Source organism: Falco biarmicus, chromosome 4 (assembly GCF_023638135.1).
Source record: "Falco biarmicus isolate bFalBia1 chromosome 4, bFalBia1.pri, whole genome shotgun sequence".
Lineage (NCBI taxonomy): Eukaryota > Metazoa > Chordata > Aves > Falconiformes > Falconidae > Falco > Falco biarmicus.
This window is the reverse complement of record NC_079291.1, coordinates 63,938,804-63,960,262: the sequence shown is the minus strand read 5'-3', so window position 1 is coordinate 63,960,262 and position 21,459 is coordinate 63,938,804. Positions and strand designations below refer to the sequence as shown.

The following is a 21,459-nucleotide window of genomic DNA, read 5'->3' as shown; positions in this document are numbered from 1 at the left end:
CCCCCCAGCTGGGCATCGGCTGCACGCTGGGATTGTCTCAGGGCTGGGGGAGGGTGGGAGGGGGGGTGGGAGGCCCTGTGCCCCCTGCAGCCCCCCTGGTATGTGCTGGTGTCCATCACTGTGGCAGGCGGTGGCAGCTTTGCGGGGCGGTGGGGGTCAACATCTTCAGGCAGATGCCCATGTCTGGGGGGGGCAGTGGGTGCCGAGGGGAACAGGGCTGAGCATGGCCAGCCTTGTTCCCCCCAAGACATGATGCAGTGGCTGGCACGGCCGGGGGGCTGAGGGGGGGCTATTGGGTGCCCCCAGCCCTGGGGGGTGCCTGGGGTGAGCCCAGATGAGCGGGCAGGGGGCGCGGGCATGGGGGTGTGTGGAGTGGGGGGGACACGGGGGTATTTGGGCACGGGGCAGGGTACAAGGGTAGGTGGGCGGGGGGTATTTGGAGGGAGAGGGGCTTGGGGGTGTTTGGGAGGGGGTTAGGATGGGCGGGGGGCAGAGAGGTGCAGGGGTAAATGGGGAAGGGGCATTTGGGGAGGGGGCACCTCCTGGCCTCAGAGTGGGCTTAGGGCCCAGCACAGCCTCACAGGGAGAGCCGGGGGGGCGCTGGGGACACCCCCCCCGGGGCGGCGCGGGGGGGCCCTACCGGGACGGAGGCCCACACCGAGGGTCTCACCCGCCCCTTGCCGGGGGCGGCGCGGGGCGGTGTGTGTCCGTCCCCGGACTACATCTCCCAGCATGCCGCGGGGCGGGGCCACGCCCCCAGCGGGCGGGGCCGGGGGGCGGGGCGGCGGCGCCGCTCCCCCTTTGTTGGTGGCGGCGGGGCCGAGCGGCGGCGGGGCCGGCCCGGTATGGGCGACCAGGTGGGGCCGGGCCGGGCCGGGCCGGGCGCGGCGGGGAACGGAGTGGGGGGCGAGGGGGGAGCCGCGGAGGGGGCGAGGGGGGGAAGGAGGAGGAGAGGAGGAGGAAGAAGAAGAAGAAGGGGAATGGAGGAAAGATGAAGGGAGGGATGGAGAGGGAGGGAGGGAGGAAGAGGGGATGAAGGAGGGAGGGAGGGAGAGACAGAGAGGGAGAGAGGGAGGGAGGAAGGAAGGAAGGAAGAGGGGCTGGAGCGGATGAAGGTCTGGAGGCAGGAGGGATGCGGGGGTTGAGGGCGGTGCGGGAGGGAGGGGTGCAGGGCTGCCCCCCCCGCTGTCCCCCCCCCTGCCCTTGTCGCTCTCACACACACACACTTGCCAAGTCATCCCGCTCCCGCCATGCCCGCTGGCTCCCGGCGCCTGGCACGCCTGGGCCTGGCGGGGGGGGGAGCCGGGGGGGGGCTCGGAGGGGCGGGGGGGGCCGGAGGGCACTGACGGTGGGTTGGGGGGGCCGGGCAGGAGTCTCTGCGGAAGATCATCACCACCTTGGCCGTGAAGAATGAGGAGATCCAGAACTTCATCTACTCCCTCAAGCAGATGATGCAGAATGTGGAGGTACCAGGGAGCCCCCGCCCTCCCCCTGGGGACCCCATCCCCGGCACACACGGGGGTCCCACAGCCGGGGGGGGTGGCCCCCGCTGACGCCCCAGGCGTTGTGACCAGGCCAACTCGTCGCGGGTGCAGGAGGACCTGGAGAGCGAGTTCCAGTCACTGTACACGCTGCTGGACGAGCTGAAGGACGAGATGCTGATGAAGATCAAGCAGGACCGCGCCAGCCGCACCTACGAGCTGCAGGTGGGCGCCCACCCTGCATGCCCCCCGCCGCCACCGGCACCCTCGCCCACCGCTGCTTCTCTCCCCTCCACACCAGGCCCAGCTTGCGGAGTGTGCCAAGGCCCTGGAGAGCTCAGAGGAGCTGCTGGAGGCGGCCAACCAGGCCCTGGAGACAGCTAACCGCCATGACTTCCTCCAGGTGCGTCCCCACCGGCGTGGGGGGATGTCCTCGTCCAGCTGCCCCCCATGCTGGGGGTGTCCTGACTCCCCTTCCCCCTTGCTGGCTGGTTCATGCCACCCCGGGGCTGCGCTCACCCTGGGTGGGCACCCTCCTTTCTTTCTGTGCTGAGCACTGGGGCAACGCTGGGCTGGCTGTGCCTGCTGCTGGGGTGGCGGGGGGGCACGCAGACCCCCCAGGTTATCCCCAGCCTGCCCAGAGCTGCCCGGTGCCCCCTTTCTCCTGAGACAAAGGGACACTGGGGGCATCGGGATGCTGTGCCATGGGGGTGCTGTGGCCATGGGGTACCTCAGTGGGGATGCAGGGATGCTGTGCCACAGGGTACCATCGTGGGGATGCAGGGATGCTGTGCCATGGGGGTACCGCTGTGGGGATGCTGTGCCATGGGGGTACCGCTGTGGGGATGCTGTGCCAGGGGGTACTGCAGCAGTGACACAGGGATGCTGTGCCATAGGGGTACCGCTGTGGGGATGCTGTGCCAGGGGATACTGCTGTGGGGATGCTGTGCCAGGGGGTACCGCAGCAGGGATGCAGGGATCCTGTTCTGCTGGGCACCTCAGCAGGGACACGGGCATGCTCTGCCATGCTGGCAGTGGAGCGGAGGTCCGGGCATGCTGCACCGCGCTGGCTCCTGGCACTGCTGTCTCACTCTTTTTTTTCCTCCTCTTTTCCTCTGCGCTCACAAGGCTGCCAAACAGATCAAGGATAGGTACGGCACCCCCGTGCCCCCAGCCCCACTAACCCCCAACCTCCTCGCGGCCAGGGCCCCGCGGCGGGTGGCCCTGTGGGTGCTGGGGTGGCTCTTCCCACCCTTCCCATCTCCCCACGCAGGGCAGGGGCTGGGCAGTCAGGGCTGGGTGGGTGTCTGCCTCCCAGCCTCACTGACCCATGGCCCCGTGTCCCTCGCACAGTGTGACAATGGCACCTGCCTTCCGCCTCTCACTCAAGGCCAAGGTGAGCGACAACATGAGCCACTTGATGGTGGATTTTGCCCAGGAACGCCGCCTGCTCCAGGCCCTTGCCTTCCTGCCAGGTACTGCCCGCGGGTGATGGGGACATGGAGGGACAGGCCACAGTGGGTGGGTTTCTCCTGCTGCAAGGGAAAGGCAGTGCTGGGGGCACAGAGGGCTGTGCCAGCCTGGCAAGGATCTGGCACAGGGACAGGGGTGCAGGGTTTAAGGGCTCTCCTGGGTGCTGCAGGATGAGGTGAGGAGCAGTGGGGGGTGCCAGGCCTGGGGCACCCTGTGGTACCCCATCCAGAGGGTCGAGAAGGTGCCAGGGATGGATGGAGGGATGAGGGGGTTTGGATGCTGTGCCCAGGGGTGCAGCCCGTGCCAGGCTTGGGGTCTCTGGGATCCCACATGTGGGGTCTCTAGGGTGCTGTGCCTGTGGGCCCTTGTGGGTTCCATGCCTGGGGTCCCCGAAGCGCTGAGCCCCTGGGATCTAAGGGCGCCCTGGGGGTGCCTCGGGGTGCTGGGGACACCGTGGCTGGCAGGAGGGCTGCAGTGGGTGGGGGGACACTGGCACAGCTGTTCCTGCGGGCAGTGCCCAGCACCCCCGAGATCGATCTGGCGGAGTCACTGGTGGCCGATAACTGTGTGACACTGGCCTGGAGGATGCCCGACGAGGACAGCAAGATAGACCACTACGTGCTGGAGTACCGCAGGACCAACTTTGAGGGGCCGCCCCGCGCCAAGGAGGACCAGCCCTGGATGGTGGTTGAGGGCATCAAGGGCACCGAGTACACCCTCTCCGGTGAGGGCACAGGGGCAAAACCAGCCCCAGGTGTGCCAGGCTGAGCAGGCACCATGGGTGGCAGGGGGCTGGGGCTGTCCCAGGGGGCTGGGTGGCAGTGCCAGGCTTTGTAGGGGACATGGAGGTCGCCGATACTCCCCCCATGCCCAGCTTTGTGACCCTTCTGTGCCCACAGGGCTGAAGTTTGACATGAAGTACATGAATTTTCGGGTACGGGCATGTAACAAGGCTGTGGCAGGCGAATTCTCCGAGCCGGTCACTTTAGAGACAAGAGGTGGGTACCGGCAGGGTGGCAGAGCATCCGTCACCCCCCATGCCACCCCATGTTACCCCTTCCCAAGCGTGCCAGGGTCCATGGCCCCTTGGTGCCAGGCGAGGGGGGGTGACGCGCTGATGGTGGCTGTCCCCAGCTTTCATGTTTCGGCTGGATGCCAGCACGTGCCACCAGAACCTGCGGGTGGAGGAGCTCAGCGTAGAGTGGGACGCCACGGGGGGCAAGGTGCAGGATGTCAAGGCACGTGAGAAAGACGGCAAGGGCAGGACGGCTTCGCCCGCCAACTCGCCTGCCAGGTAATGTCATCCCCCCTTGTCACCCCAGCATTGCCCCCCCCCCCCCCCCGCCCAGGTAATGCCCACCCACCCCTCCTCGCTGGCGTCCGTCTGTCCTAGGGTGGTGCAGTCACCCAAGAGGATGCCCTCAGGGCGTGGGGGCAGAGATCGCTTCACCGCCGAGTCCTACACGGTTCTGGGTGAGAGCTGGGGGCACCCACTGGGTGCTGGTGGAGACCCTGCAGGCACCCGGGGGTGCAGGTGGGGGCATGGAGCAGAGGAGAGGGTGGCCCTGGGGGCACAGGGGTGATGTAGGTGGGCATGGGGCACCCAGAGGGACCTGCGGGGCTGGGGTCAGGATGGGGCACCCATGGGTGCACAAGGCAGAGCCGTGCCCCGTGCCTGCAGGTGACACGCTGATCGATGGTGACGACCACTACTGGGAGGTGCGGTACGACCGGGACAGCAAAGCTTTCGGCGTGGGGGTGGCATATCGCAGCCTGGGCAAATTTGACCAGCTGGGCAAGACCTCGGCCTCCTGGTGCCTCCACCTCAACAACTGGCTGCAGGTCAGCTTCAGCGCCAAGCACGCCAACAAGGCCAAGGTGCTGGACGTGCCCGTGCCCGACTGCATCGGTGTCTACTGCAACTTCCATGAAGGTGGGTGCAGGATGGGGTGACAATCAGGCAGCCTTGGGGGTGGGCACAGGGACTGCCACCAACATGGGCACCGCCAGCGCCAGCTGGTCCTCCACCATGGGCATTGCCACCACCACCATGGACACTGGCATGTCCAGCACCACCACGGGCATCAGTATGTCCATCATGGACATTGCCACCATCATGGGCACCAGCGTGTCCACCATGGGCTCCAGTGGTGTCCATCGCTACTACCATGGGCATTAGTATGTCCACCATGGGCATTGCCACCACCACCATGGACATCAGCATGTCCAGTGCCACCACCATGGGCACCAGCGTGTCCACCATGGGCATTGCTACCACCATGGACACTGTGCTGAGGGTCTTCAAGTTCTGTGCCCACCCCCCACGCCCCACCCCTGTGCCCACAGGGTTCCTGTCTTTCTACAACGCCAGGACCAAGCAGCTGCTCCACACCTTCAAGGCCAAGTTCACGCAGCCAGTGCTGCCTGCCTTCATGGTAAGGGGCCAGCAGGGCTGGGCAGCGCTGTGGGGCTGCCGCTGGTGGGGTTCAGCCCCCCCAAGCCCTGTGCCCCCCCCAGCCAAGCCCCACTTCTGTGCCCGCAGGTCTGGTGCGGCAGCTTCCACGTCTCCTCGGGCTTGCAGGTGCCCAGCGCGGTGAAATGCCTCCAGAAACGCAACAGCACGGCCAGCAGCTCCAACGCCAGCCTGCCCTAGAGCCGTGCCCCCCGCAGGCACCCCCCAGGCGAGAGCACTGAATGTACCCCCCACCCCCCCCCATCCACTGCACTGGCAGGGCTGTGCCAGCCCCTGGAGGGCCCCGCCAGCTGACCCCCCCCACTCTGTGCCACCCCCCACGTTGCTGGCACCGGGCTGGGCATGTCACCCCTCGCCATCGAGAGCTGCTTCTGGCCTGAAGAATAAACTGGGATGTAGGTGTGACGCGGCCGTGGCTGGGGCACGGGGCAGCCGGGGGCACCAACCCCGGGGGGGGAGGGGGGATTTGGGGGTGGGTCCCGGTGCCACCCCCATGGCACAAGGAGCTGGGACGGTGCTGAGCAGGGCAGTGCCTTTGTTCAGGATGGCACCTGGGGTGATGCCCCCCCTCCCAGTATATGGGTTGGGGGTCCACTGCTGCCCCTGGCTGGGCTGTGCTGTCTGCATCCCCCCTCCCCCGGGGGTGCCTGGGCCGGGGGGGGGGGGGGGGGGGGGGGGGGGCTGGGAATGGCTTTGCCCTGGGGGGGGCGCTACTGCTGCCCTAGCTGGTCCCTGGCACGAAGCAGGGGGGCCAGCAGCCCCCCTGTGCTGACACCCGTCAGTCTGCAATGAGAGCTCGGCGCAGCTGCAGCTTCTTGGCAAGCTCCTCCGCCATGCCTGTGCCTGGGGGGGGCACTGCCCGGCAGGGGACCCCGGCAGCTGGGCCCCCTCCCCCCCCCCCAGCCGCTGACCCCAGAGGAACCACCCTGCTCACTGCCCTCTTCCCCGCCAGCCAGTGACAGCACCCAGGCATCTGGATCCTGCCCCCCCCCATTTCCCCCATCCCCAGCGCTGGGACCCAGGCACCTGGGACCCCCTCACCGTGATCGTGGGGTGGCAGCGGGGCTGGGGGAGGCAGGCCGGGGCACGGAGCTCTGGGGGTCTCGCTCACCTACAGAGAAGGTCAGAGGTCTACATGGGGACACACTCCCTGCCTCAGTTTCCCCCAGCCCAGCTGGCCTCGCCCTGCTCATTCATGTAGGTCCGCTCCTCTGAGATGGCCCCAAATGGGGGGGGGGGTCCTCCGAGCCCCCCCGGGGGCTGCAGTACAGGGTGATGGGGGCTCAGGAACAGCTTCAGCACATGGGGGCAGCTGGGCTGGGGCACGGGGGGCAGCCAAGGGGGCTCACACACACCTCCCCCCGCCCCGGGTCTTCTCCCTGTTCTCACCATCCGTCTCTACGAACTCGCAGAGTGGGGCGGGGGGTGTCACGGACCCCCTGCCTGCCCCTGACACTCCCAGCCCCCCCAGACCTCCGTGCCAGGCTGTGACACCCCGGCAGTGATGCCCACCCCCAATCCCATCTGGCAGGTGCCCCCCAGCCACCGCTACCACTGCCACCGCCGTCCTGCCAGACCCCCGACCCTGCTGAGCCCCCGGAGCCCCCCATGCCCCCCAACCCGGGGGCTGTGCTCCCGCTGCGGGGGCTGCAGGCTGACCCCAGCCGTGCCACCCTGGCCATGCTGGTCCCCAGTACATCCCAGTGAGAACGAAGCCCCCCCCCGCCCATCCCCTGGCCCACCCGACTCACTGGGGCAGCGGTGGTTCGGGGGTCCTGGGGGAGGTGGTGGGGGTCCCGGGGGTGGCCTTGCGGTCCCACTCCACCCCCTCCGGGAGCTGGAAGACGTGGCCGGGCAGTAGCGCATCGGGGGGGGGGGCAGCACCACCGGGACCCCCCCCTCTCGGGGCCAGCACCCTGTGCCCACCTCCGCCATGGTCAGGATGAGTCCCCGCCACACCTGCGCCTCCCAGCTCGCCGTCTGCGGGGGGGACACACAATGACACGCGAGGGTGGCTTGTCTCCTGCACCCTCTGTGTGTCCGCAGCCTTTCCCTCATGCCCCCCTCCCCCGCCTCTGCATCCCCCTAAGCCTGCCCCCTGCCCCCATAACCCTGTCCCCGCTTCTGCATCCCCTGTACCCCCGAATCCTGCCTCCTGTGCCCCCCAGTGTCCCCTCAGTCCCCAAACCCTGCACCCTGCACCCCCCCACGCCACTGTATCCCCCTGAGCTGCCAAGCCCTGACCCCCCCAACCTGCACATCCCCACCCGTGCCCTCCACCGTGTCCCCAGCCCCCTCTGTCCCCCAACACCCACCCAACACTGCCCCCCCCCCCGGTCCCCTCCACGTCCGTCCGCTACCCTGCGCCCCCAGCGTCCCCCGGTGCCGGTGTCCGTCAGTCGTCGTCCCCCGCCCCGTGTGTGTGTCGCCTCCCCCGGTGCCGGTCCACCCCCCCAACATGTGTGTGTGCCCACTCCCCCCCGGCCCCCGGTGCCGGGTCCCTCCCCCCCCCCCCCGTGTGTGTGTGTGTCGCCCCCCCGATACCGGTGTCACCCCCCCTCCGATGTGCGTGTGTGTCGCCCCCCCGGTTCCGGTGTGCCGCCCCCCTCGATTCCGGTGTCCCCCGTCCCCCCCCCCCGATGTGTGTGTGTGTCGCCCCCCCGGTGCCGGTGTCGCTCCCCCAGGCGGGGCGGGGCGCGCGGGGCCGCCCCATCACGTGGCGCCGCCGCGCGCACCGGGGAGGCGGGAGCGGCGCGAGCGCAGCATGGCAGGTAGGGGCGGGGGGCACCGGGCACGCACGGGCACCCCCCGGCCGGGGACGCGCGCACCGTGCGCGCACACGCACACATGCGCGCGCACCGCGCCCCCGCCGCCCCCCCGGGGTACGCGCCCCCGCGCACATGCACCTGCGCGCGCGCGCCTCCCGCACACACGTGTGGCCCCGCGCGTGCTCACAGCCACCCGCACGCGGGGCACGGGCACGCGGGACCCTGGGCGCGCGCCGGGCCCGGGACCCCGCGGGTGGGGACAGCCCCGCTCCCCCGCCCCCCCCCCCCCGGGCTCCCGGCGTCGGGGGACACGCGGGGCTGGGGGGACGAGCCCCTGTCCTCTGTGTGCCCTGGCCCCCAGCCGTGGCCCCACGGCCCCATGTCTCACAGCCCCCATGTCCCACACCCATGTCCCCTTGTCCTTTGTCATCATGTCCCTGTGTCCTCACACCGCTGCATCTCCCCCCCGCCCCTGGCAGTGTACCCCATCCCCCTGTCCCTGTGCTCACCCCCTGCTGTGACCCTGTGTCCCCTCTGTGTCCCTGCATGCTTGTGCCCCAACATCCCCATGGCATCATCTTCATGTCCCCGTGTCCCTGTGCAGCCCTGTCCCGGTGTCCCCACCTGCAGGCAGACATGAGGGGGACACACCCAAGGGTGCTCTTGGGGGGACACCCAGGGGTGCTGCCCCCAGGGAGGACCCCACATGGCATGTGTCCCCCCCGCAGCGCTGGTGGCCACGTCCCCCGGCGGGGATGAGTGCCTGGAGGAGGACGAGGACGAGCTGGAGCCGGGGCTGGACGAGGCGGAGGCCGAGCCGGAGGCCGGGAGTGGGGCCAAGGTGGCAGGGGACACCCGGGGCGCCGTGCTCACCCGCCGCGGCATCACCCTCCGCGTCCTGCTCCGCGACGGGCTCCTCGAGCCGGCCCGTGGCGATCTACTACCTGGTGAGCCTGACCGGCGCGGGGAACACAGCGTGGGGATTGGGTTGGGGGACAGCGCACAGGGGACAGGGATGGGGGACAGGGCACAGGGGTGGGGGACATGGGACAGGGAGGGGGGACAGGGCACAGGGATGGGGGACAGGGATGGGGAAGAGAGATGGAGGACAGGGTGCAGGGACAGGGGACGGGGGGACAGGGGTGGGGCATAGGGCATGGGGACGGGGCACAGGGCACTGGTGGGTGCCCCCCCCCGGCTCACCCACACTCCCCAGGGCAAGAAGTTCGTGGGGGACCTGGGGGCGGACGGGAACCATCACGTGGCAGGAGACGGGGCAGGTCTTCAACTCGCCCAGCGCCTGGGGCCACCCACTGCAAGCGCCTGGTGAACCCCGCCAAGAAGTCGGGGTGCGGTGTGGGCGTCCGTGCGCTACAAGGGCCAGAAGCTGGACCAGTACAAAGCCGCGTGGCTGCGCAAGCACCAGCCAACGTGCCGCCTGCCGAGGAGGTGGGTGGGCTGCCCCCCCAGCCCCCTGCCAGGGACCCCCAGTGTGGGTGGCAGGATGGGTGCCAGCCCTGTGCTGCCGGCAGAGCCTGGCCAGTGAGGGCGAGGAGGAGGAGATGCCTGAGGATGAAGAGGAGGAGGCGACGAGGGAGGGTCGGGCGCCTGTGCCGGAGCTGGCGGTTACCAAAAAGCTGGAGGAGAGGAGCAAGAACAACAATGCAAGAGCCTGGCGGAGCCGGCGGGGATGGGTAAGGTGGCACGGGGGTCCCGCGGGACCCCAGGCAGCTCGGCGGCGGGTGACGGGGCATTGTGCTTCGCAGATCACGGCCCCCACGGCGAAGCGGTTGGAGAGCAAACCCCGGGTGCCCCCGTCCGCTACTGCACCCTGGGCACCCGTGACTCGGCCAGGTAGGGTGTGACAGGGACCCCAGCCCCACGGGTGCCACCCACAGGCACAGGAGGGGCTGGGGGGCAGCGGTGGCAGAGGGGGTTGCGGCTCTTCCAGGAGCCCCCAGACCCTGGTGGAGGTGACATCGTTCGCCGCCATCAACAAGTTCCAGCCCTTCAACGTGGCCATTTCCAGCAACGTCCTGCTGCTCCTGGTGCGTCCCCTCCCCGGGGAGGGGAGGACAGGCTGGGACAGCTCTAATGGCACTGGGGACACCTGCAGGGAGGGGGAGTCATCCTGTGCCCCCCCCCCCGTCCCCGTGTCACTTCGGGGCCAAACTGTTGATTTTAACCTTTTCCTTTAGGACTTCCATAGCCACCTGACGCGGAGCGAAGTGGGTGGGCTACCTGGGGGGCGGTGGGACACCAACACACAATGTAGGTAGCGGGGTGGGGGGGTCCCCCCTTGCCCAGCCCACAGCAGAGCCACCCACCCCTGTGCCCGCCCCCCCGCAGTGCTGACGGTGCTGCGAGCCTTCCCGTGCCGGACCCGCCTGGGCGATGCCGAAGCTGCCGGTGCCGTGGAGGAGGAGGTAAAGCAGCGCCGGGGGGTGTGGGGTGTGGGGGTCCCGGGGGACCCGTCCCCACGGCTACCTGCCCACCCAGATCTGCCAGAGCCTGTTCCTGCGGGGGCTGTCGCTGGTGGGCTGGTACCACAGCCACCCCTTCGGCCCCGCACTGCCCTCCCTGCACGACATCGACGCGCAGATGGATTACCAGCTCAAGCTGCAGGGCAGCGGCAACAGCTTCCAGCCCTGCCTGGCTCTCATCTGCGGTAAGCGCCCGGTCCCCACCATGCCGGGGGTGCTGGGGCTGCGGCCCCCCCGTGTCAGCCCCACCTCTCCCTCCCAGGACCCTACTATCATGGCAACCCCGGCGGGGAGTCCAAAATCGCACCCTTCTGGGTGATGCCGCCGCCAGAGGTGGGTGCTGCCGGTCCCGGGGGCAGGTATTTGGGGTGGGGGTGGCCCCAGTGCCGTGGGGTGACCCCTCTGCGCCGCTCCTCTGTCCTCCAGCACGGCCCAACGACTACGGCATCCCCATGGACGTGGAGGTGGCTTACATCCAGGATGGATTCCTCACCAACGACGTCCTGCAGGAGATGGTGAGTGTGGGGTGGGGGCCCCGAAAACCCCGTCCAGCCCAGCAAGGACCCCGGCCCCATTGGGGGCTGGCTGAGCTTCTGCCACCCATCATCCCCCTCCTGCCCTTAGCCCCAGTGACGGTGACAATCCCTCCTCCATCCCCACGGTGCTGCCGAGGTCTGGGTGCCGGGCGGGAGGCACGTGCCCAGGCTCGGGGCAGCCCCGGTGCCTGCAGCCCCTCTCTTCCCCCCCACCCCAGACGCTGCTGGTGGAGTTTTATAAGGGAGCCCCCGACCTGGTGAAGTTCCAGGAGCTGTGGAGTCAGGATCAAACCTACCTGGACAAGCTTAAGGTGAGCAGGGGTCTTCCTCCGCTGGGCTTGGGGGGAGGGGGGCTGGAGCTGGAGCTTGAGCTGTGGCCACCCCGGTGTGTTAATTTAACCGGGCTGCGTCCCATCTCAGGGCTCCCTGGCATCCCGCACCCCCAAAGACCAGAGCTTCACCCACGTCCTGGAGCAGATCTACAGCCTCCTCAAGCTCAGCAGCTGAGGGGCTGGGAGCCCCCCTTCGGTTCGGACCAGGTGCCTTCCCAGCAGCCAGGGCTCGGCTCGGCAGCCCCCCCCCAGCCCCAGGGGGCTCACCCAGCCCTGGCGTGGGGCAGCACTTGCGGGGACACCGCATCGCCTGCTGCTACAGGGGACTCGCCCGAGGGGTCCCGGGACCCCGCTGGCTCCTGCCCTGCCCCCACGGGGCAGCGGTGGAGGGGAGGGTGGTGGTGGTGGTGGGAGTCTCGGCTGTTAAGTTGTTTGTGGAAGTGGTAGTTGATTAAAGAGCAGTTCCTGAGAGGCGGCCGGCGTGCGGCTCCGCTGGCTCGGGGACATCTTGCTGGGATGGTGCCAGTGGCCTCATGGGCTGCAGTCACCATCCAGCTGCCTGTTCTGGGGGGCTGAACCAGGGGGACATTGATCCAGGGCTGCTCCTCCAGCCCACTGTGCCCCCCCGCAGCCCCGTCTCGCAGCCACAGAGGGACGCAGTCATTAGAAAGAAGAAAACATTTAATACTTTCATTCAGAGATACAAGTCGAGATTTGTGGGTCATCTTTTTTTTCCCCTAAAAACCAGGAGAAACCATTACAAAAACCCAAACCATCTAGCAGGTTGTCCCAACTGACAAAACGCATTCAATCCACCTGAGCAGGAGCCAGTGTTCCCAGGATGTGACCCCTGTCCCCACTGGGAAGGGACAAAGGTTGAGGGCCCTGGGGGCACTGGTCCCTTGGGCTCCCTGTGCTGTTGGGATCAAGGGGGGAGCTGCCTTGTGCCCCCCCCAGTCTGGGACTGGGTCACTGGTCAGCCCGCTCGGAGCACAGTGTGCAGGGGACTGGACACACATTGACATGCACGGTTAAAATCATTAAAAAGGGCTGTGGAACTGTGACGGGAGCCGGGAACAGCAGGGACAGGGATGTGCTGCAGCATGGGCCTGGTGCGGAGCTGGGGCTCAGCCCCCGGCCAGGTGAGGAGGAGGAGAGATGCTGAGCCCGGCCAAGGCTGAGGAAGAGGGAAAGAAACCACTTTTCTAGCAAGGAAAACCACGGAGTCAAGAGAGATGGGGCGAGCGCTGCTGCTGCTGGACCCCACCCTGACCCCACAATAAGGAAGATGCAGGGATGCTTGGGGCTGGCAGAAAGTGGCGCTGAGATGTATGATACCTTTTCCCACCAAACACAGTGGCCAGAGGGGCACGTTGCCCACCCCCCCCAGGAGGGTGGCTGTGGGGCAGAGACAGGGGGCACAGCAAAGGCACGTGAGGATCAGCCGAGCTCCAGTCCCACAGCCACGATCCCTGGTCCTGTGGCACGGGGTGCTGGTGGCTCCCTGGGGATGGTGCAGAGCCTCAGAGAGGAGACACAACCTACTGTGCCCCATGGTGGGCAGACCCTGGGCAGCGGCCCAGCTCCCACCACCCCCAAATTATCCCCCAACTCTGACAGACTCGGTGTAGAGTTTGTAGTAGGAAAAGCCCAAGGTCCAGATGCAACCTGGCCTAAAATACTTAAAAATCAAGGGCAGAAGGGAGCAGCCACCCCCTGTGGAGCTGAGCTCTGCAGGGAGGGGGCACAGGGCCAACAGCAGGCAGGGGACATCCTTGCTGTGTCCCTCTGGGGCAGGCAGGGACTGCACAGAGCCCCCGACAGGGCTCAGCACCCGCACCGCGGGGCTGGCTTAGTGTTTGATGGGTGGTGTAGTGTTGCTGTGCCACAGCATCCCTCCCTGGAGCCCCCAGGAGCGAAAGAGCCAGGTCCTGCATCGGTGCTGGGCTGTAGGGAGGCTGGGCACCCGTGGGGGGAGGGGTAGTGTCAAGGTCTCACCCCTTGGTGATGCTGGGGGTTGCTTTGTCCCCTGCCACTGTGCCACATGTCCTCCGTGCGCTGATGCTCAGCGTGAAGGGACGCATCCTGGCTCTCCCACCTGGCTCATCCGGATGCTTGACCCAAAGGAAAAACAAAAACTGGACAGGGAGAGGCCTGTGACAATCGTACAGCCCGGGGGGGGGGACACACCTGGCAGGGCGCGCAAAGTACCGAAGTTCAAGCACCAGAAGGACAAAAAAAAAAAAAAAAAAAAAAAATTAATTAAAATAACCAAATTCAAGGGGCTGGGGGGGGCCATTTGACCCTTCTGGCTTGTTCCCTGGTGGCAATCTCGCCCCGAGGTGATGCAGATATAGCACGGCCCCACTGCCGAGGGCGGGCCGGTGTCGGGATGGAGGTGGAATGGAGCTCGGCCCGCGCCGGGAGCGGGGACAGGAGCCATGCCGTTCACTGAGGTAGCGGAACCAGCACTTCCACGTAGTTGAGGGGGAAGAAGCCCGACTGGCCATTGATCATGCCCTCGTACCAGTTCTCGTCGATCTGGTTGGTGAGGGTGATGACGTCCCCTTCCTTGAAGCCCAGCTCACCGTCGTTCTCAGGTTCGAAGTCGTAGAGAGCCTTGCAGCAGGGCTGGTCCAGGGGGGCTGTGGGGAGAGGCGAGGGGCAGAGGTGAGCCGGACCCCCACACACCATCCCTCAAGCCCCCAGCTCCGCCGATGCCAGGGATTCCTGCCGGGGATCAGCGGCTCCGCCAGGGCCGGGCTCCCACAGCTGGTTTCACAGCCCAGCTCTGCCCTGCGCGGGGAAACTGCCCCTTCGCCCTGCCCGGCGCTGCTAGAGCACTAACTCGGCACGAACCCCTCACCGGCTTTCAGCCCACAAGCTCCTCTGCTGTCTTGCTCCAACCACCTCCTTCGTGACCTTCTCCCAGAGCAGCCCCTGCCCCCAGCCCCCCATCCTGCCTGCTCCTGCTCCGAGCTGTTCCCACCGCCACGAGACCACCACGCTGGAAACCAGGCGGTGAAAAGCCGTGTTTGTCCCCAGAGATGAGGGAAGCTGCTGGGTCAGACATGAGGACATGGAGGACCACCCCGGGGGTCCCTCTGCTTTACAGGGGTCACCTTGACTCTGTGGGCGACGGGAGGGAGAGGACTACCCCTGCCTCCCTGAGCACAGAGCTTCAATTAGCAGCCCCCCTGCCCCCCCCCCAAAAAAAATGGGGAGAAACCCAGTCTTCTTCCCCCATCTCAGCTCCACGATTTAAGCATCAGACTTTCTGACTGCAAAAGGGATTTTTTTGTAGCCGGGAAAGCTGCTGCTTGCTCTGTCTTTGTGCTAACGTTTTGGGATGAGCAGGCACTCGGCTTTGCACCTGCAGGGATCCTGCTGGAAGGGGACCAAGCGAATACAGACCACCAGGGTCTGCAGGGCCCCCGCTCCCCTCCCCGTTGCCCTGTGGCTCTGCACTAGCACTCTCCCAACCAGGGCAAGGGGAACGGCACGACCAGCAGCCAGCACATCTGCTCTGCTGAATACCCACAGCAAGAAAGGACCAAGCATGAGAAGAGAACTCTGAAAACACCGAAAGCGGCAGCCAAGCAGATTCACGGTTTTGAAACAACTCCCCAAAATACCAGGCTGGTCCCACCACTGTGGCTCTTTCCCTATACCAGGCTCCTCAAGTCCTCCTGCCTCCTTGCTGCGCCACCACGAGCTTTCCCCACCGCAACGGCTCTGAGCCACAGACCCAGCCTGGCCTTGGGACCCCAAGGGGTCCCTTCAGCAGGAACGCTGACCCACGGACCCCACGTCATCCCAGGAACCCATCCGAGGCTCCCTGCTGCCCAGCTGGGACCACCAAACCTGCTCAGCATGCTGAGGCTCTGCCTGCTCCCCCCAGCCCTCAGCAGCAGGGTATGAGGGGCAGCACGAGTAGGGGTGGGAGAGATCCAGGCTGGGTGCTTGGAACAAGAGTGGGGTAATCCTCAAGGTGTCTGATGCCTCATGGAAAAGCATCTGATCACTGTGGCCTCACGCAGGACATGCCTGTGTGATGGTAGCTGCTACAGCTCCTCCGGGTGAGTGACGACCCCAGCTTTGGCGTGGTAAATACCAGTATAGCGTGGCTGTTTTAATTTGGGGCTTAGCTTAAGGCTTAGCTTAGCTTAGCTGTTCTGCTGGCCAGGCTCAGCACGGAGGTATTAGCGGCTCCAAGCAGCAGCATCACGGAAGGAGAAGCGAGGAGGGATGGGGAGAGATGGTCACACATCATGCAGTGCAGAGGGAGGAAACTCACGGATACTCCTGACGGAGGCCCGGGACGGCTTGTCGGATCGGAAAGAGGAGGAAGCTGCTTCCAAACAAAAAGAGACATGCTTAAACCAACGTGAACTGGAGAGAGGGAAAGGTAGGGCCCAAAGGGAGGATCTGTGAGGAGAAACAGGGCAGCCCACATGCTGTGTTAGAAACCTGCCTGCCTCGCTGGGACCAGGGAGGGACAAATGCAGCATGATGGAAGACAGGGAGGGAGCAAGAGATGATTCATTTTTGCTGTCTGCCACTGCTGGCACTGACCGGGCACCACACGCCAAGTGGCCTGGGCTGCAGACCCTGCTGGGACATCCCCAAGCCAATATAACAAAGGCTGCTGAGCCCCAAGAGAAAACAGCCCAAGTCTAGAGGCATTTCTGACGTTTTTCAGAGCCACCAGCTCGTGCAGGCACATCCAGCACACCAGAAACATCACTTCCAGGCAGAGCAGCTCCCCTCCAGCCCCAAGAGGCTGCTCCAGAGGCACCCGTGTGCGCACGCAGGGGACAACTTTACCTGAGACTTTGGGGGTAGGATTGCAAGAGAAGCCCCCGTTAGATTGGTCAGTGTCTCCAAAGTCGTATGTCTCCCTGGGTTTGGGCTTGTACTCCCGCTTGGGACGTGAGGAGGCCTCCCTCATTCTGGAGGAAGGAAAAGAAATGTGGATAAAGTGAAATGTGAAACAGAATATGATATCAACGTGGTATCTATCCTCCTCAGTGGCCATGCAAAGTTGCAAATTGGTTTGTTGCCAAGAATCTGCACAACACACTGCACTGGGGTGTTCTGAAGATGGATCTTGCCCAGGGTTTGGGACCTTGCCCTTGGAGAGGGCCACATGCCCCAGGCTTCGCTAAGGCATCCCAGGCAGTTCAGGCCAGCAGAGGACACCCGTGCTGCAGTTCGAAAGCTCACACTTGGCAGGATCCTCCCAGTTCTTCTTAATTCAAACCAGACCCAGCACCCACTCAGCAGTTTCTTCCACAAGGGAAGAACAGCAGTGCAGCATTGCCAAATTGCCCCAAGAAGCGGAGAGGCTGCCCTGGCTCTGTCCAAGCCACCCTGTGCCAGGTTGAGGAAAGCACGTCCCCGGCTCTGCAGGGCAGCCCCAGATGCAACAAAGCCATCTCTCCTTCCTTGGCCGGGGCTTGGGAAGACGCTTGCTCAGGTTTGACAGAGCAGCAAGAAGAACGACTGTGCGAGTCATGGCAGTCGCGTGAAACAGCTCACTCGGTATTTCAACAGCACCCCTGTGTTTCTTGGCACCTTGGCAGCAACCACACATTCCCCACGGCTGCTGCAGAGGTCAGGCACTCGAGGAGAGGCAGGGAGAGGAGCAAGACCGGGCAGCTCTCTGGCTCTCCCTGCTCTGGTGTGCCAGACGCCTGTCTGCCTTTCACCAACTCCTGTGGCTCAGAACTCCAGAGCACAGGTGGCGGGATCTGCCAGGAGACCACCACGCAGGGAGGAGGGAGAGCAGGGCTTGCTGGAAAACAAGGGTTCTGGTGGGGAGCTCACAGAGCCTGCCTTTAACAAGGTGATGGAGGTGTTCTTCCACTGGCCTGTGGCCACCACGTCGTCCCACCACGTTACATTCACCTCCTGGTCTTCAGAACTACTGGGAGCCCTGGACAGGGCCACGACCACGGCCACTGCCCAGGTACGCTCCTTAACCACAGCTGAAGCTCATGGCACAGAGACTCTAGGCTAGGCAGTTCCAGGTGACACAGGGTGACAGCTGAGCCATCTGCTCCAATAGCACGATGCAACTTCTGACTCGATCCCGGGTCTGGCCACGAGGCACTTCGTGGGGGGCACTCCCACGCTCAGCACCCCCAGTGCCAGGAGCTGTGAGCCCTGCCATGAAGGGGATCCCACCCTCCTTCAGCCCTGCCGAATTCACCTCCAGCCGCGCCGGGAGCAGCGCCCCCGGATTCAGGCAGGGCTCAGCCCAGCAGAGGCGAGCTGCCCGTGGTGCAAGCACGGAGGTTTTGTTTCAAATGCCAGAATGTGCCCATCACTGAAAGCACGTTGTGCAGCTGGCATCGCTCCCTCCAGCCCAGAGGAGGTCTGTATTGAAGCTCTAGCGACTGCAGCTTTACCACCAGAGGACTGATTGAGGGGGAGAGTCAGGTATTTACAGACAAGCGTCACAGGGAGAGCTTGTGGCTGTGAAAACTGAGAGTGCCTTCAGCACCCTGGGACTCACCTGCGTTTGAGTTTTTCCGCAAGCTCATCCAGGATCTGCACTGCCTGCCTGTGGTAGTCCAGCTGGGCGTCCACCAAGGCTGAGAGCTGGCTCACCTGCTCGATCTGCGAGAATCACACCAAGGTGGGATGAATGGCTCTCCCCAGCTGAGAACAGGAGACTCCTGCATTGCGCATGGGGGCTGAGACCATACCGGGGAATGTGTACGAAGGGCAACTTCCCTGGGGAGATGAGGAGAAGGCTTGGGATTTCAGACACCAGAGGTCGGGCACTGGCTGAGCTCAGCAGGACAGAGGGCACCTCCTACCGCACTCTGGGCTTTGCTAGCTGTTCAAATCCTCCCCAAGTAAGCTGCATTACCTGCCCAAACTCTCTCGCACCAACACACTGAGAAGAGACCCACCTGGTACAAGCCACAGCCTCTCCTCTGGCCAAGGGCTTGATCAGGAATGAGAGACTACAGAAAGGATAAGAGGCCTGCCAAGCCACGTGCTGGGCGCTCAGATCTGGGTTTTCAGAGAGCAAAACCACACTTGCAAGAACAAGAGTGGAAATCAGCGTCTAACTTCTGCGTCCCTCAAGAGATTCCACCCTTGTGTACACAGGAACATGCAACCCACCCGGCAGCTCGCAGCCCGGGGCAGAGGAGCCCCATGCACTCACATCAGTTTCTAGGAGGTTGTGCATACTGGTCTCTGCTACTTCCTTGGACTCTTCAAATTTCTCCATGGCCTGTCGGAGTTCCTCATCGGGGATTTTGCCCTGTCGTTTCTTCTTGTAGTCAAAGTCCAAGCGTCTGCCTTCCAGCTTCTTGAGATGGTGCTGGGAAGAAGACGGTTATGAACAGTAAAGGAAAAGAAGGAAAAGCCAGAGACTGGCAGCAGCCAAGCTCTCCCGCTGGGAAGGCAGCTCTAGTTACAGGCCAACTTCATTCGCTTCAGAAACCTGATCTCGGAGCACACACGTCTGTGGCTCCCACCTTTGTTCAGACTCCGGAGAGGCTCCAGGATGTGATGGAGAGCTGCATGGCAGGGCTGCTGCGAGGCGGCAGGGAGGAGTGGACCATCCGGACTCAGTCTGGCAGAGGATTACTGCTGCAGAGGCTTATTACTAAGAAAAAACCCTCAACAAATTGGCACGGTGATGTGACTTCACCCCCTTCTAGCCAAGAGCTGGAGGAAAACACTGCAGGAAGCAGCCTGGGTCTGTTCCCCTACGCAAGCCTTTCGGCAAGATGAAGAGCTGGCCCGCTACTTTCAGCTCCCCAGGAGCAACAGGGATCTCTGGAAATCAGGAACTGGGATGCAGGTTCTGCACACTGCATCCCCTGACTGCTTAGGGCAGAGCTGCTTAAATCAGCGCTATGGCAGCCTGCAGAATTGGAGTACAGGTAAGTACTAGTACTTAACAGCAGTTGGCGGTTATTTTATCTGGGCCACCACTGTAAGGAAAACTCAGTCGAGAGTGCTGCCTTGGGAATTAACAGCTTGGGATGGATCCTATTGCAAAGCCTGGCCCTACTTTGCAGTCTTGTCCCTACAACAGCACACGGGAGTTACCAAGCTCCATGTCTCCCCAGCGAGGCACCGAAGGGCCTTCCTGAGATGCTGCATAAGAGACCTAGAAGGAAGCTTGCTCACAGCTTGGAAGTTATAAAACCCAGGCTACTAACAGAACAGAGCCGACAGCTGTAAAGTTTAATGCCAGGCAGCCCAAATGTAACAGGGCTGGGAGCTCACAGCACAATGAACCAAACCCAGCAAGGCCAGAAGGCACATTGGGATGTACTCCCACAGCATCCTCCATAAAACGTGGCAAACGGAGAACCACTGAAACCTGCGTCCAGCCTTATGAGCTGCTCAGGAGCAGCAGCAGCAGCAGTGCTGAGCAGGGAGGAAATACTAGTGACCCCAGCGAGTCCCAGCGAGAGAAGGCACGCACAGGGCAGGCGAACAGACGTGATACTTACACGAGTCCTTGGTTCCCACCATGACAGAGCAAGCAGTTACATGCACTAGTAGCCAGAAGAGGCCAGAAATGAAAGAGATGATGAGGAGAGAAAACCACTGAGGTATTTACCTGGATCTCTTTCAGGTCTTTGTCACACAGGTTCTGAAGGGGATCGATAAAATTTTGTTTGACTTCAATATCCAGCGAGTCCTTCACTTCAGCCAACCGCTTCATAGATTCACCAGCATCAAGAAGCGCATCGCCTTCGAGTGAGAAAAGGAAGGGAAGAGAAGAGGAGAAGGGAGAAGGGGCCAGCCAGTTAAACAGAGCTGAAGTCTGTGGCGGCTGCATGCAGGGCCATTCTGCCAAGACACCCAGCGAGTGCAAGCTCCGTCCCCTGTCCAACGCCCCCGTATTTTTCTATCTGGAGCAAATCCCCGAGCCTGGCACAGAGTGAGTGGTGCCCAGCGTGAGAGCAGGCAATTGCCTGTTGGTATTGACTCCACACAAGACACTTCACTAACACGCTTCATTTTTTAACTCTGAAAAACAGGAACAATCTCTACGACTAGAAGAAGGAAAAGGTAAAAATATTTTCAAAAGCAGTATTTTTAAGCTCCATGTTAGCTCAGGGAGTCACTGAACTGCTAATTGGCCATGCAGTGCTTTAACCTTGCTTTGCTCCTTGGCCACTGCTGGCAAGAGAAGCCCAGGGCAGAGGCGCATTCAGTCTGATCCAGCCTGGCTATCCTTATGTTCAGACAATTTTAAGCCCAGAGTGCTCTGACCAACTTTTCAGGTTTCCCCAGATGCTGGCAGCAAACCTGCAGCCTTTTCTTCCTTTTAGACACTAACCTGCACCTGGCCAACCTCATCCCTTCTCCTCCTCTCTCAATTAGAGAGCTCAAAGTTGCTCATTGAAACCTATTTAGTTTCATGCTTTTCTAAGGCTCCTGCCACAATGACAGTTAAGCCAGATGGACTTGAAGCAAAGCATATTTCGTCTTGGCTTTTTATTCCACTGGAAACCATTTATAGATTAAATTATTCCTGTGCAGCTCTGGCGAACCAGCCATTTCAGCACTACATCAGCACAGGGGAATACACCAGCGAAACAGAGGGTAAAGTGAAAACATCACTCTACTGTCCAGCTGGAAAAAAAATATAAAAGAAGAGTTATTTCAATTGTGATAACCCTAGATAACCTGTCCTAGGGAGGGATGCGGTACTAGCACAGAAATTTATCAAGTTAAGTGTTCCTTATAAGAGAGGCTATTAAAGGAAATCAGGTTTGGTGTGTTCTAAAAACTTCCTTCCCCCTTGCTCTCTGTAACAACTGCGGTTCCTACAAGCCAAGAGAGATATGCAGGGCTCTGAGTTGGCCAGAGGCATTCTCAAGAATCCTTCGTCACTCCTACAAAGTGGCCAGAGCTTTTTAATTTT

General features: G+C 63.4%; 3 protein-coding genes across 7 annotated transcripts in view; 2 read left to right on the top strand and 1 right to left on the bottom strand.

Moving 5' to 3' along the window:
* Nucleotides 1–711: 711 nt before the first annotated feature.
* On the top strand, nt 712–5,700 carry FSD1 (fibronectin type III and SPRY domain containing 1). Of its 4 annotated transcripts, none has more exons than XM_056338206.1 (13): nt 712–843; nt 1,371–1,466; nt 1,596–1,706; nt 1,783–1,884; nt 2,610–2,632; nt 2,835–2,956; nt 3,469–3,678; nt 3,854–3,952; nt 4,089–4,248; nt 4,348–4,427; nt 4,636–4,887; nt 5,301–5,389; nt 5,497–5,700. In XM_056338206.1, exons 1-13 carry the CDS (start codon nt 733–735, stop codon nt 5,605–5,607), a joined length of 1,566 nt encoding a protein of 521 aa, XP_056194181.1. In that variant the 5' UTR covers nt 712–732; the 3' UTR covers nt 5,608–5,700. The 4 variants fall into 4 exon arrangements, with proteins under 4 accessions (XP_056194181.1, XP_056194180.1, XP_056194183.1 ...); XM_056338205.1 differs by having other exon boundaries at nt 1,575–1,706; XM_056338208.1 differs by having other exon boundaries at nt 766–857.
* Nucleotides 5,701–8,133: 2,433 nt separating this feature from the next.
* MPND (MPN domain containing) lies at nt 8,134–11,856 on the top strand. Its single transcript, XM_056338506.1, is given in 17 exon segments — nt 8,134–8,198; nt 8,924–9,128; nt 9,130–9,142; nt 9,412–9,450; nt 9,452–9,499; nt 9,501–9,551; nt 9,553–9,644; nt 9,730–10,006; nt 10,009–10,049; nt 10,147–10,243; nt 10,394–10,466; nt 10,545–10,621; nt 10,695–10,863; nt 10,941–11,015; nt 11,105–11,193; nt 11,433–11,525; nt 11,635–11,856. Coding segments are annotated over 17 exon segments (1,533 nt in total). The 5' UTR covers nt 8,134–8,191; the 3' UTR covers nt 11,722–11,856.
* Nucleotides 11,857–12,209: 353 nt separating this feature from the next.
* Nucleotides 12,210–21,459, bottom strand: part of SH3GL1 (SH3 domain containing GRB2 like 1, endophilin A2) — a 30,337-nt gene continuing 21,087 nt past the window's right edge. The window contains exons 5-10 of one of the 2 annotated variants that reach the window (XM_056338502.1): nt 20,146–20,279; nt 18,730–18,888; nt 18,067–18,170; nt 16,374–16,498; nt 15,844–15,897; nt 12,210–14,191 (exon numbers count right to left, since the gene is read on the bottom strand). In XM_056338502.1, the coding sequence (XP_056194477.1) occupies nt 13,995–14,191; nt 15,844–15,897; nt 16,374–16,498; nt 18,067–18,170; nt 18,730–18,888; nt 20,146–20,279 (773 nt within the window). In that variant the 3' untranslated portion in view covers nt 12,210–13,994. The remainder of the gene's footprint in view (nt 14,192–15,843; nt 15,898–16,373; nt 16,499–18,066; nt 18,171–18,729; nt 18,889–20,145; nt 20,280–21,459) is intronic. The other variant, XM_056338503.1, reaches the window with a different exon arrangement.